Source organism: Oryctolagus cuniculus, chromosome 16, assembly GCF_964237555.1.
Source record: "Oryctolagus cuniculus chromosome 16, mOryCun1.1, whole genome shotgun sequence".
Lineage (NCBI taxonomy): Eukaryota > Metazoa > Chordata > Mammalia > Lagomorpha > Leporidae > Oryctolagus > Oryctolagus cuniculus.
This window is the reverse complement of record NC_091447.1, coordinates 13,749,338-13,764,099: the sequence shown is the minus strand read 5'-3', so window position 1 is coordinate 13,764,099 and position 14,762 is coordinate 13,749,338. Positions and strand designations below refer to the sequence as shown.

The following is a 14,762-nucleotide window of genomic DNA, read 5'->3' as shown; positions in this document are numbered from 1 at the left end:
TGTTTGAAGTCCTTTCTTATTTGCCTGCTCAAGTATGGTGTTCCTACTTCATATTTCTTGATCTCTTTATTTCATGGAACAATAAGCCTTTGACTATAATGTAACTTAAAAATTTACATTATCTCAAAAACAGTATTAAGTTGAAAAGATACTTAAATCTATGAATGGAAATAAAACAGTACATTTGTTTAACCAGTCATCCAGGGGTTTTAATTTGCAGTCAAGAATCAAAACGTATATTTGGGAGAAATTTGGGGGAGAGCAGGGCCCAGCACCCACCTGCAGCCTGGGGTTGACCGTGAAGTTGCCCGCCAGTGGATTCATGCAGGCCACATACTGGCAGCCACGGATTTCCTTAAGCATCACCTTTTGCCTATCGTACCTGCAAGACAGAACCTTCAATCCCAACAGTGCAGATGACACCACCACAGCCCAGCAGGGCAGAAGGGACTCTCCCCCAACCTGTGTCCCTCCTGTCCCATCACTGGGTGCCTAATCTGGGAGACAGCACCACAGATCTCAGAGAGCTGAGGGTGACACGGCTCCTCTGAAGCCAACACCAAGGTCCGGCGCTGAATCCCTGTGATCTGTTACTGCTTGTCGAACCTTACGTGACTCTGTTTCCGGTTAGACGCCAGCAAGAACCTGGTGAGTTTCTGAGGATGGGCTGGGACCTGCCTGTCGTTAATAGCAGCGATCGTGGACTGCAGTGCCCGGATAGGACCAAATGCTTATGTCCTATGGAACAGGGTCAGGCTTCTCCTAAATTATTAATTCTTAATGGAGACGTGATTTCTGGACAATCTAAACATTCCTAAGCTACTTTTCAATCCAACCTCCCAAAGACACAAAGGGAAATCATTTTTTTTTCCCCCAACAAATGAGCGTAGCTACAAAGTAAATGCAAAAGATACCATGTAAAACACTTCTCAGAAACTGGGAAGAATTCCATCAAAAAATCCTCACCATTATGATAAAAAATGATAAGATTTGGGTGGAGAATAAATACAGAGAACTACTCACCAGTGTCCATAATCCATATGCTGTCGGAGCAGTGCGTGAGGCTGAACCGTGCCATAGGCGTCCACTTCAGGCATGTTCATGTCATCAATAAAATAAATCAATTTTTTATTTCCTCCTGGACCGTAGGTACGGCCAGCTTTTTTCTCCAGGGGTTTCTCCAGAATTCCTGAAACAAATGCATAGTGCTGCCCACCAAGCATTGGTAGAAGGCCAACTCCCCGTCTTTAGGTGTTTTCTTCCTCTTCATAGCAGATGACCCCATGCACACCTGTACCCACTCTAACTTACAGACTGTGGTCAGCACAGCCACAGCCCCGTCTCGGCCCTTCTTCTGCTTTGTCCTCACAGTCAACCTGCTCAGACCTCAAGGAAGCCTCCAGCGCCCCTCCCCTTGGCTCCCTGGGGTGCTGAAGCCCAGAGGACAATGTGTGTGGACACCATCCCTGGACAATGAAGCTGCAATTCTTCAAGTGCCTCTGTGGCCATCCACATTGGAGACAAAGTCAAGGGCACAGGGGGTGGGCCATTGGCCTAGTGGTTAAGACTCATTGCCTGGGTGTGATACTCAGCTCTGGCTCCAGACTTCAGATTCCTGCTGGTTGAGCTCTGGGAGGCAACAGGTGATGTCTCCAGAAACTGGGGTTCTGCCTCCCACATGGGAGACCTGGATGGAATTCCCACCTCTCTGCTTCAACCCTGGCCCAGATCTGGCTGCTGTGGGCACTTTGGGGAGTAAACAAGAGGACAGGGGCTTGTTCATTCTCTATCTTTCTCTCTCTCTCCCCCTCTCTCGGGAAGATAGTGAAGAAAGAAGCCACAGGTGTAGAGAATTTTTTTACATTATATATACACACATGTATTTAATTTATTTGACATAGTTAGACAGTGAGGGAGAGAGACAGAGAGAAAGGTCTTCCTTCCATTGGTTTACCCCCAAATGGCCACTACGGCTGGCACGCTGCACCAATCCGAAGCCAGGAGCCAGGTGCTTCCTCCTGGTCTCCCATGTGGGTGCAGGGCCCAAGCACTTGGGCCATCCTCCACTGCCTTCCCAGGCCACAGCAGAGAGCTGGACTGGAAGAGGAGCAGCCGGGACTAGAACCCGGTGCCTGTATGGGATGCTGACGCCGCAGGCGGAGGATCAACCAAGTGAGCCACGGCACTGGCCCCTAGGTGTAGAGAATTCTAAACAATGTTGACTGAGCCATCATATCTAATTACTTGCTGATGCTCCAGACAGACTACGGAGATGTGGAGGCCAAGGAAGTAAGTCCTATTCACTGCCATGTCGCTGATGGTGAAACATCAAGCATGTAACTTGTCAAATGGACCAATGCACAAGGACATAGGCAATGACTAATACATGCCTCCTGCAAGCAGCACAGTTTCTAAATGCTGGCTGGACAGCCGATCCTATTGCCACTGCCACCTGGCTGTCCAGCCAACATCAAGTCCACCTCTGTCCAAATGTGGTTGAACATCATCTCTTCCCTGCTCACAGCCCCCTTTTTCCCTTGGTTTGTGCTTCTGCTTATGGGGTTAACACTCTGACCCCGCTCCCAGCCAGATACAGGGCCTTACAGTAGCCTCTCTGTCTCTCCTGGCCCCTGTTGGCCTCTAAATGACACTTGGTGTCATTCCCTTATGGTCCACACGTGTCTCCCTTCCTTACACAACTCTGGCCCGGGTTATATTATATATTATACAATATTATATATTATATGTATTATATATAATATGCATCCAGGAGGAACAGTCTCTCTGCCTCAGACTTCTCCTCCCAAAACCGAGTTCGCATCTTATCAGTTCCTTGCTCCCCATCAAAGCCACCACTTCCTACCTAATAAAACTGCTAACATGTACTGGCTGCAGAAGGGAGTGAAATATGATGGAGAGAGCTAACTGTTCCCTTCACAAAGGTGAAGAGGGCAAACTGAGTATGAGAACCATCTCAGAAAAATTGTCCTTGGCTGAGTTAATGATGTCAGTGAGTAATAAAATGTGCTGGTAGTTTCCACTGATACAGCTAAGAAAACTCTCCCTCTGTCTCTGTTTCTCCTTCTCTCTCTCTCTCTCTCTCACTCACACACACACACCCCACAAACCCAATTCAGGAAATTCAAGGTTTTTCTTTTTCAAGTTTTATATAGGTAGTCAACTATTAGTTGCCTTTTTAAACATTTTTAATTAAGTTATTTTTATTTTATTTGAAATTGATAAAGGCACAGAAAGAAAAAGACAGACAGGTCTTTGATCTGCTGGTTCACTCTCCAAATGTCCCCAACAGCCAGGTCTGGGCCAGGCTGAAGCCAGCAACCTGGAACTCAATCTGGGGCTCCCATGTGGATGGCAGAGATGCAGTGACTTGGGCCATCACCTGCCGCCTCCCAGCACATGCATGACCAAGAAGCTGGAGCGGAAGTGGATGAGCCAGGACTCAAACCGGGTGTTCTGATGTGGGCTGCACATGTCCCAGGTGGTAACTGAACTGCTGTGTCCAACACCACCCCAACTCAATAGTTTTAACAGATAATTAGGCAACAGGTAGCTTTGCTGCACCCCACAATATAAGCTGGTTACCCAGCTAGACAGTGACTGACAGGCCTCCCAACATCCCGCCCTCCCTCTCTTCCCACTACCTCCCCTGCCTGCTGCACCTGTCCTTCCTAATTCTGGAAGGTCCCCAATCTGATTACAGCTGATGCATTTACAATTGACAATCTGTTACACGGAGTTCAAATTAATCTTATGTTTTTTTAGGTTTAATTAACAACTCATGGCATATTTTATCAATATGGTTTTAATGAATTTTCACTGAATCGATCTATTGCTTGAAAAAAAAAATCACAAGAATGTCCTTTCTGGAGTACATCTTGATGCTGCTGAGGATCCACGAAATTAATCAAAGGTAAAGAACCCACACTGCTTCTATGGCTTGGATGTGGCCTATTCCCCCCAAAGCTCCACCTTGGAAGCTTAGTCCCAAATGTGGTCTCTGAGGTGGTGGTGGAACCTTTAAGAGGCGGGCCTGGTGTGAGGTGGTGATGACCCTAAGAACTGATTATGTTTGTCTTGCATTCCTGACAACTGGGCTGTTATAAAAGTATGGGCTTGGGGCCAGTGCTGTGGCACAGCAGGTAAAGTTGCCACCTGCAGTGTGGGCAACCCATACAGGCACCAGTTCCAGTTCCAGCTACTCCACTTCCAATCCAGCTCTCTCCTAATGCACCTAGGAAAGCAGTGGAAGATGGGCCAAGTACTTGGGCCCCTGCACCCACATGGGAGACCCAGAAGAAACTCCTGGCTGACTTTGGACCGGTCCAGCTCTGGCCATTGTGGTCATTTGGGGCATGAATTAGTGGATCAAAGATCTCTCTGTCTCTCCCACGCTTCCTCTAACTCTGCCTTTCAAATAAATAAATAAATAAATAAATAAATAATTTTTTTTGGACAGGCAGAGTGGACAGTGAGCGAGAGAGAGACAGAGAGAAAGGTCTTCCTTTACCGTTGGCTCACCCTCCAATGGCCGCTGCAGCTGGCGTACTGTGCTGATCCGAAGCCAGGAGCCAGGTGCTTCTCCTGGTCTCCCATGTGGGTGCAGGGCCCAAGGACCTGGGCTATCCTCCACTGCACTCCCGGGACATAGCAGAGAGCTGGAGTGGAAGAGGAGCAACCGGGACAGAATCCTGTGCCCCGACTGGGACTAGAACCTGGGGTGCCGGTGCCGCAGGCGGAGGATTAGCCTAGTGAGCCGTGGTGCCAGCCTAAATCTTTTTTTTTTTTTTTAAAGTGTGGGCCTAATCCCTGAATCTCTCTGGCTTCCAGTCTTGCCATGTGATCTCTCCCTTTAGCCTGCTAGGATACCATCCTCCATGATATGACACAGCAGGGGGCCCCTTGCCAGCAGCCAAACCAATCGGGCCACCTGCTCTGGCCTTTCAGCCCATCGAACTGTGAGCTAAGCACACCTCTTTTCTTCACACAACACATGGCCTCAAGTGCTCTGTTATAGCAACAGGGAAAGGACCAATACAATTGTTGTAAATTCTTACTGTTCTAAAAATGAATCACCCAAAGGAAGCCAGTATCACAACCACATTTGAACAAAGATTGCCAACCCAGGATCGTAAGTAACAATTCATTTGAGAACTACCAGGTGCCTACACCCCAGGAGAAAGTATCAGTCTCCTGGACAGCAGGTTCCAGCACTGATTTTTTTTTTTTTTGACAGGCAGAGTGGACAGTGAGAGAGAGAGACAGAGAGAAAGGTCTTCCTTTGCCGTTGGTTCACCCTCCAATGGCCGCCGCGGCTGGCGCGCTGCAGCCGGCGCACCGCGCTGATCCGATGGCAGGAGCCAGGTACTTCTCCTGGTCTCCCATAGGGTGCAGGGCCCAAGGACTTAGGCCATCCTCCACTGCACTCCCTGGCCACAGCAGAGAGCTGGCCTGGAAGAGGGGCAACCGGGACAGAATCCGGCGCCCCGACCGGGACTAGAACCCGGTGTGCCGGCGCCACAAGGCAGAGGATTAGCCCAGTGAGCCGCGGCGCCGGCCACTGATGGTTTTTGATCGCTTTGGCACAGCAGTTAAGACACTGCTTGGGATGCCCCATGCACAGTATCAGAATTCCTCGATTCAGTTCCCAACTCCACTCCTCAATCCACCTCTTTTACCAGTGTACACCCTGGGAGGCAGCTGGAGGTCGCTCATGTGGTTGGGCTCCTGCCACCTACGTGAGTGACCTCCTGTCCTGGGTCCGTCCCGGCCCTGGCTGTTGCGGCCATTTCTGGGGGGTGAACCAGCCGATGGGAGCGCTGTCTCCATCTGTCTCTGCCTTCCAAACTGAATGCATGAATTCACTGAATGGAAAACAGGAGCGGGAGAAGCACTTACTTTGCAGAGCTGCGGACGTCGTGTAGTAGTTGAGAGGCACGCGGGACACGAGGTAGTCCTCCGAGAGACCCGCCAGTGTGTCGCCCACAAAGGCTGTCTTTCCCACTCCCGCATTTCCTACCAGCATGAGTGGTTTTCCCCTCTTGAGCAGCAGCTCAGCCAAATACCTAAGACGAGTTGTCTCTGCTGTGGGAACCAGGACTCTCTGGAGGAAACAGAAGCCAGGAGTGACTAGGGGCAAATGATGGCTGTAAGAGGGACATTCTCTGAAGTGGAGCACGTGCACACGGGTCAAGATGGTGAGGTCCTGAGGGGGGGGGCACTGAGCCAGAGGGGACTACTCCCAAGCCTTAAAAACATAACAAAGTTTTCTCTGCTAGCTTTGGGACCTGTAGCTCCTTTCTTGTTACTGAATTCTCCCTTTTGGAATGGAAATGTCTACCCTGCGCCTGCTGTGCAGGTGCATAACTTCTCTGGTTTCCTCTGGGTTCACAGCTGGACATGAGTTCTGCCCTAGGATAAATTTCACCTCCATTCTCTCTCGCAACTGCTTTAGAAAATACTTAGCCAAGCATGGGGTCTTCGAATTGATGCTGGAATGGGGTAAGGCTTCCGGGCTGCTGGGACCGGGGCAAACGTATCTTGCCTGCTAGAAGAACGTGAATCTTGGAGGTCCGGAGGTCAGGTTGTTAAGGGTTGAACTGTGTCTGCCCCAAGTGTTGAATTCCCAGCCCCTGGTACCCGAGAACCTGGTTGTGTTTGGAGACAGGGCCGACAGCCTTGTGAAAAGGCAAAGGAGAAGACGGACGACAACACGAGGAGAGTGCCAGGTGAGGACTGGGGTTAAGCTACCCCAGGGCAAGCGACGCCAGTCTGCTAGCAAACAATCAGAATCCAGGAGGGAGGGCCTCACCAGCAACAGGAGGAACCCGCCCTACCTACCGACGCCTTGAACGTGCACCTGTGCCCTCCGGAACAGGAAGCCAACACATTTCTGCTGTGTCAGCCCTCAGTCAGTGGCACTTTGTCATGGAAGCTTGAGGAAACAAATGGGCTGGGTTTTGTGCTCACACACTACCGCCTCCTACTGGCACAGAGAAGGCACTGTTCCATTTTCACAGCCCAGCCTGGCATGCTGAACCGGAGTGACATGGTTTCCAGAAGGAAATGAGAAGGAAAACAGAGAAAGACAGTAAGAAGGGGGTCAAAGAATCCCTCCACCTTGGAAAAAGGAGTAGGGACAACCCATACAGAGAAACAACGACGAAAAAGACAAAGATTCATTCGGATTTGTCAGCAGCCTTGGGATGTCGCAACACGTGGGGTGAGGAGACGGAACATTCATTTCATGGCTGAGGGGGAAAGGTCAGATGTCTGAAATGCTGTCTAGGAAATTTGTGATATAACAGCGAGACGCCTCCATTAAGAAAATTCATGCAGTTTCTAGAAAAATCTAAAGAAAAGGGTTACTAGAAAATTAAGTTTAAACCATTTCATAGAAAGGTTGCAGAATCTATTTGCCATCTTGTGAAGCATTCCTACAGTTGGGATTCTTCTTGCTCACTGCGGAGCAAATCCACACAGTAATTCAGGACCCGTTAGGTCGGAAACAAAGGCAGGCTATGAACCCAGCACACCCACCTGAAGCGGCACGTCTGGATCCATGGTGAACTGTGGGATCCTGTCAGCCCACGGCAAGAACTTCTTGGTTTTGTGGTCCAGGTAATAATCGAAGATCGTTCCTTGAGACGGAAACTTCACGGCTTTCATCTGTTTATGCCACCAGCGACTGAAGTCGGCCTGGTAATCGGAAAGCTAAGGACACGGAGATCCTTATTGCAGACTCCAAGGTAATTCTGGAAACAAAGCCCCTCTAAGTCCTGCTCAACCCACAGCGTCCACAACACGCAGAGCCCTGATTACACAGGAAGCCCCTGGTAGGGGTTGAGCTACTGACCCAGACAGACATATCACTAGGAAGTAGTCACAACGAATGGGACACTTTGATTCGATTCTCCAAACTCATGCAGTAAACCCCGGGTCTCACTCGAACAGTGAATGGAGTCATCAACGGTTGATGAATTAAGGGGGGAAAGCTCATCTAATTGTGGTGTCTGAGGTGGGTCTAGGGGGGTCTAGGGGGCTTGCTCTTGGGAGGCAGTGCTCATGGAGTGTTGCTTGTGGAAGTGAGTGGGCTTCCTGCCTGCTTCCTGGCTTGCCTTGTGCCATAATCTGCCAACACCAGCGTCCAGCAGATGCCAGACTAACCAGATTGCTTGATCTTCAACTTTGAACCTCCAAACCATAAGCCCAAAATAAACCTTTTTCCCTCTTAGTCATTCCTCTTGGAATTTCAGGTAAAGTAACAAAAAAACTAGCCAACACGGATATTATGACACCTTCACAGAGGCAGAGAACTGTAAGTGAAATACACCCATCAGGTACAGGTGTAGTGGAATTCAGTAAGGTGGAGTGGGGTGACTCACCCTACTCCTTGGTTATACAATCTAACAATAAGGTAGCATGTAAATGACTGTGTTGGGCACCTCTGTTCAAGTCACTGTGCCACAGGGCTGGCCCCCTTTTGAAAATTTAAAGATGATGATGATGATAACTGTTAATGAGGAAAATAGTAAATGAAACAACTGGCCAGTGACACTGGGCTTCGGGCTTCAATAACAAGGTAGAAGGGTGCTGTGAATGCAAATGAGAAAGAGGAGGAGGAGTGGCAAGATCTCAGCTGTCAATAACCTCCTGGATTTCACAAACACAGTCCAGGGAAAGGAGAAAGCCTATGGGAAACATTGAATGGAAAACTCTGGTGGGGGAAGGGGGCTGCCCGCTGCCCACACGTGCCTTTGAGAAAACCACAGGCGGTCAGTCCACACTGACCCTCGAGCTCCACTGACAACAGTATCGGCTGCTGTGCTGTAGAAAGCACCTGGTGATCACAGAAGGAAATCGGCTGCTGGGTCCAGGCCGACCATGGGTCACAGAGAGAGGGAAGCCAGCGATACCTGCGGGAAGCTTAGTCTGTGCTGTGGACTGGCCTGCACTGCTTCCCCATGCTCCACTCGGAATTCACAGGTTGAAGCCCTAACCTCCAAGGTCATGATCTTGAAGCCTAGATCTCCAAGGTCTGCAGGAGAGGATCTACGTTCAGAGGAGACCAGGCCGGTGTGGCCCTCAGGATAGGATGAGTGCCTTTACGGAGAAGGCACCAGAGAGAGAAAGCTGCCTTTCTCTCTGCCGTGCAGGGACACAGTGAGGAGGTGACCGTGTGTAAGCCAGGTTACAGCATCCTGAGATGACTGTGACACAGCAAAAGCCCAGGGCAATCTAAAGCCTGACTTCAGGCTGTAGGGATGGAGAGCAGGCGGCAGACTGGTGGCTATTTTATAAGCAAAACTGACAGGATCTAAGATTGTGGGGTGTGGAGCTATGGGTGATGACTCCTAGGTTTCTCACTGGAATGGCTGGGTGGAAAATATTTATGGAAGGTGAAAAAAAAAAATAAAAAAAAGAGGGAGAACAAATCTGGGTGTGGGGTGGAAAAGGTCTGCCCCCAGGCACCTTGAACGACGCAGACCTGTAGGACAGGGCTCTGCACAGGATGCCCCAGAGACTGCTGAAAACACTGGCCCTTGAGCTCAGAAGACACAGCCAGTCTAAGGTCAGGACCATCAGCCTGGACGGGGTTGCCCCGAGGGTGCACTGGTTCAGGAGAGAACACAGAACGTAGCACAGACTCTGGATCAGAGAGGTACAGAAAAGGCACGGATCCCAGTCACAGCCCCCACGCCTGCAAACCACTTCTCAGCGTACCTGATCTCGAAGCAGTGCGCCCCCAAATGCCCAGATACAAGCAAAGACAAAATAGACTTCATACACTTCTTTTGGGCTGTCGGAAGGCACGTTTTCGGGAGTCAACAAACACTCTAAGAGAGCACAGATCGTCTGGGGGAAAAAAAAAAGAAACAAACAAAAAGAAAAAGCTACTCATTTTGAGTAGGATTTTTTTTAAATAGGTAAGTTTAAAGGACTTTGTAAAACCCTCACTTTAGCCTTAAGAATCCATATAATTTTTTCCAGCTTTGTGGTGTGCTCCTACATGGGAAGAGACACAAATTACTGCCACAGGTGTCTCTATTGGAAAATTTTGTCCCTTTTAATCAAAGTTGGATCTTTTAAGTAACTATTTAAAAAGCTATGTTTTTCTTTGCAATGATGTCATCAGAAATTACTATATAAACTAGAAATATAAATAAGAAACAGGAAAGAATATCTACCCAATAGTCCCTTCTTTGTAAGTGGGGCATAGTAAACATAGCATTCTATAGCTCATTTCCTTATCTAAACCCACACTGAGGGTATCTTTCCTTATCAATAAGGGACACCTGCAGTGTCACTTGGAACAAGCTCCTAAGATTCCAGCAGATACACAGGAACGTATTTAACTCATTTTCCCCTAAAGGACATCAGGGACTCCACTTAGGCTTAGTGCTTGGGCCACCATTTTTCCATCTGTTGTCAGCAATTTAGAAATTTGGGCTGGCAGCATTTTTTTGACATTTCTAAACGCACTTAGACAAGGAACTGAGGGGCTGGTGGTGTGGTGCAGCAGACTCGCAACACCACTGTCCCATACTGGAATGGCAATTTGAGTTCTAGCAGCTCTGCTTCTGTTCCAGGTGCCTGCTAATGAACCTGGGAAGGCAGCGACAGCCTGAGCACTACTCATGTGGGAGACCTGGATGGAGTTCCAGGCTCCTGGCTTTGGCCTGGCTCACCACTGGCCACTGAGGCCATTTGAGGTGTGAGCAAAGGGATAGAAGATCTCTTTCTCTCATTCTCTGTCACTCTGTCTTTCAAAATAAGTACATGGTCTTTAAAAAACAGTTTAAAACTGTGAGGCTTTGCTATGTCTAAGTAGAAGGTATGTTGACCTAACAGCCTGAAAATCAAGACAAGAAAGACAAGAGTCTCCATGCCAGGCTATCCTCTCAGGGGACCGCCCTAAGAACTTGTAGAAATCTTGAGCTCTGATTGTCAGCAATTAATAAACCCAAATTTCATACATATTTTCATTCATAGTTACTAAACTTTAAGTGAAAATTTCATCTACTGGAAAAGAGAGTGCATTAATTTCTTAAGACTGGCATTTAAAGGCATTCTCTTTTATACACATTTGTGTCTCAAATTTCTGTACTTATAAGTAATCTCAGCAAAGAAAACGACAATATAAAACAATAGCTGAACAGGAAATAAGGATCAAATGCCATTTGTGAATACTATAAAAGGAGGAAGTGAGAGCAAAAGTCCTATTAATTCCCACTGACCTATTTTCACACTACTCTTGAATGAGTTCACACCAGCGAGACTCACACAAATACCCCAGTCAACTTGAGAAAGAACACGACCATGCTTTTTGCAAGTATTGCACCAGAGGAAGTCTAATTAGGCTAGCTGTATAATTAATTCATTATGAATAAATTCAGACCTGCTTTCAGAAATAAATTATACCTTGGATAATTACTGTTGAAGACTATCGTTTACTTAATTGGTGTGTGAATTACCCAAAAAACCTCAACTTTCTCTTCTTATTAGGCTTGTACTTCTAATTTGGCTTCAAACAAATTTGGTAACACAGTAACTTAATGGTCACAATGTACTTAGGAACCAATTTTGCGCCTACAAGAACAGAACAGAAGGTTTCTACTTGAAAACCTTTTGAGAAGTTTTGCACTTGGAAAGGTCAGGGGGTAGTTTCGTTTCATGCTGAGGTTAAGATCACAACCTCCACTTCCCTGGGCATGTACTGCTTCATTCATTTCCATGACAACCTACCGTATATGCCTTTCACTCCAGTTCACTCCCCAAATGCCCAGAATGGTTGGGGCCGGGGCCGGCAGAACCTAGGAGTCAGGAGCTTAATCTGTGTCTCCCACACGGGTGGCAGGGTCCCAAATATTGGAGACATCACTTGTTGCCACCCAGGTGTGCATTCACAGGGAGGCAGACTTGGAAGTGGAGCCAGGATTCGAACCTGGGCACTCCAACATGGACTGCACACTTCCCATGCAGCAGCTCAGCCATGCCCCAAATGCCTGCCCCTCACTCTTCCAAACTGCCACACAGCGAGGGTCAGAACAATGTTCCCTTGGGAGAGCGGGAACACCTCATCCAGATTGCAACCCTTTCCAGAATATTCCTGGGAGGGGAGGGTCTGTGGGTGCTGGCTCGTGTTGTAGAATTCAGATGCTTTCTCTTATGCACTGGCTGACACCTTCCATTGCACAGATTTACTTTATTAACAAAAACATAATGAACAATTTCTCTGGGCAAATTACTTAGGAGATAGAAAAATAAATATGTCTGATGCAGCTTTTTCCAAATCTGTTCAAATACACTCAGGGGGAACACAATGGTTCCATCAACACACACTCAGCACCTACAAGCTCCACGTGCCAGGAACTTTATACATCTCTGGTGATCTAAAAATGAACAAAACATGGCTTCAGTCATCGTCGTCTTCTTTTTTGACAGGCAGAGTTAGACAGTGAGAGAGACAGAGACAGAGAGAAAGGTCTTCCTTTTTCCGTTGGTTCACCCCTCAAATGGCCACTGTGGATGGTGCGCTGCGCCAATCCGAAGCCAGGAGCCAGGTGTTTCCTCCTAGTCTCCCATGCGAGTGCAGGGCCCAAGCACTTGGGCCATCCTCCACTACCTTCCCGGGCCACAGCAGAGAGCTGGACTGGAAGAGGAGCAATTGGGACAGAACTGGTGCCCCAATTGGGACTAGAAACCCGGGGTGCCGGCGCCACAGGCAGAGGATTAGCCTAGTGAGCCATGGCGCCGGCTCAGTCTGCTTTTGGAAGACCGTCAAAGACACGGACCACAAGCCCAAATGACAACAGCATGTCAAGGTGTGTTCTAGGGGTTTCCAAAGCACCCCCAGGGCCATGGGAACTAGAGCAGGAGGATGGAAGCCCACTAAGAATTCTGGGCATTTCCAATCCGGAGCAAGCCACTGGCATCTGTTATCTTGCACGAGCAACACCGTGGACCAACCTGCACCAGGCTATTCTCTGGAATGGAGGTGACGGTTTTAAAGCTTGTTCTCAGCTTATCCAGGCACGTGGGAACGTATTTATCAAACAGAATACTCAAATTGGCCTTCTCGGATCGATGTCGCCTTTGGTCTATCCAACTGGCCACGTACCTAGAAAGGAACCCAGAAAAACTTCTGTTGCATGCTCGGGGCTGGAAAAAGCAGAATTTCCCCAGGCCAAATCTTTTCCTTTCCACGCAGCCTGGTACAAATGCTTCAGGCACCAGATTTCGGAGTGAGTTCATTCTATTGCTTGCATTGGCAAATATTTGTAAATGGCCCTTTAGAAACTTGCTTGAATGGCCATTTTTTACCTTAATGAAAAGAATGTAAAAGAGACTCCTACCAGCACTTAGAAGGCCAACATAACAGAGCATAAATAGGCCATTACGGAACATTTAGAAGGCAGTGCCGCTGTGTCATTTCCAGAGCATGGAGCTATTTGCATGGCGGAGACCGTATTGATGAAAACAGCTTGGGCTCTGTCTTGATGAATCTTGGCATCACTTATTCAGTAATGAGAAAGCAGTTAGAAATAAAAAGGTGAACATTCCAGAGGGCTCTTTCCAAAGGCTGCCTTCTCCACTGGACTGAAGGTGGCCCCAAGCTGACAGCTGATGATATGCCTCCAGGAAGCGGTCCCGAGATGGGACCTTGGGCTTGGATACATATGCGTGCACACATTCTGAAGCTCACAGAATAGGGTCAAGTTGACAACAAGTATCTCATTGTGAGCACAAGAGCAGCATCCATAGTCATCTCTGGGGTGAAGCTGCATGATGTTAAATGAAAAATAAGCACTCCAAGTTCTCATGATGTAGGAAGCATCTGGCAGACAGCAAAGAAGCAATGTGACCACAGACCAATTAGCTCTACCTATTATTATTATTATTATTATTATATCATTATTATTATTGGCTAACAGAGAGCTGCTGTCCACTGGTTCACTTTTCAAATATCTGCAGCAGCTGAGGCTGAGCCAGGCCGGAGCCAGAAGCTGGGAACTTCATTGGGTTTCTCCCATGGGTGGCAGAGATGCAACTATTGGAGCCATCACCACTACCCTCCATCACCCCACGTTCGCAGGAAGCTGGAATCCGGAGTTGGGGCACGGCCTGGAACCCTCTGATGTGCAGCATGTGCGTCTCAGTGGGCATCCCGACTGCTCTGCCAATGCCAGTCCTTCTACCTTGCTTTGAGCACGTTAGAGCTCACATTTTGAATGTCCAAAGAAATAAGCGCAGGATAATGGCCTTACAGAGGGTCCCCTTGGCTTTCCCAAAGCTTCAGGGTGGGGTTTTATTGGTCAACTACATTACATCCTGGCTAGATTGAGAAGATGTCAATTGGCAAAACTGTTTCCACCCCCAGAGGAGTAGCTTGCAGTAGAAGTCCAGTGACCTGGGAGTAACTCCTCAGCGCGTCTCCAAGGTGGAAGAGGCAGTGGGCTCCAGTGGACAATGGAAGGCAGGTCTCAGGGGCTGGGACAAAGGCATGGGGACCAAACCTGTGCCTCAGCTACTGATCTGCCTGCACATCGGCTGCCAGAAAAGCAATCTTCAGCCCAGAGCTTATGGTGGAGGTGAGGCAGGGGGATTCTCGGGGAGATGGGAATCTAAAGTCTGAAAGTCCCAGTTCCATCATTAAAGAAAACGAAAAACTGTGCTAGCTTGGGCAAGTTACCTAACGTCTCTGCGCCTCAGTTTTCTCCTTTGTAAATGGAGATGTCACTACA

The 14,762-nt window shown here is 48.3% G+C and overlaps 1 protein-coding gene across 1 annotated transcript in view; it reads right to left on the bottom strand.

Moving 5' to 3' along the window:
* DNAH11 (dynein axonemal heavy chain 11) overlaps nt 1-14,762 on the bottom strand; it is a gene marked incomplete in the record, with an annotated part of 360,436 nt that overhangs the window by 164,737 nt on the left and 180,937 nt on the right. Inside the window, 6 exon segments of the mRNA XM_070059638.1 lie at nt 280-382; nt 1,024-1,189; nt 5,917-6,121; nt 7,558-7,731; nt 9,742-9,873; nt 12,988-13,138. Of these exon segments, the coding sequence (XP_069915739.1) occupies nt 280-382; nt 1,024-1,189; nt 5,917-6,121; nt 7,558-7,731; nt 9,742-9,873; nt 12,988-13,138 (931 nt within the window).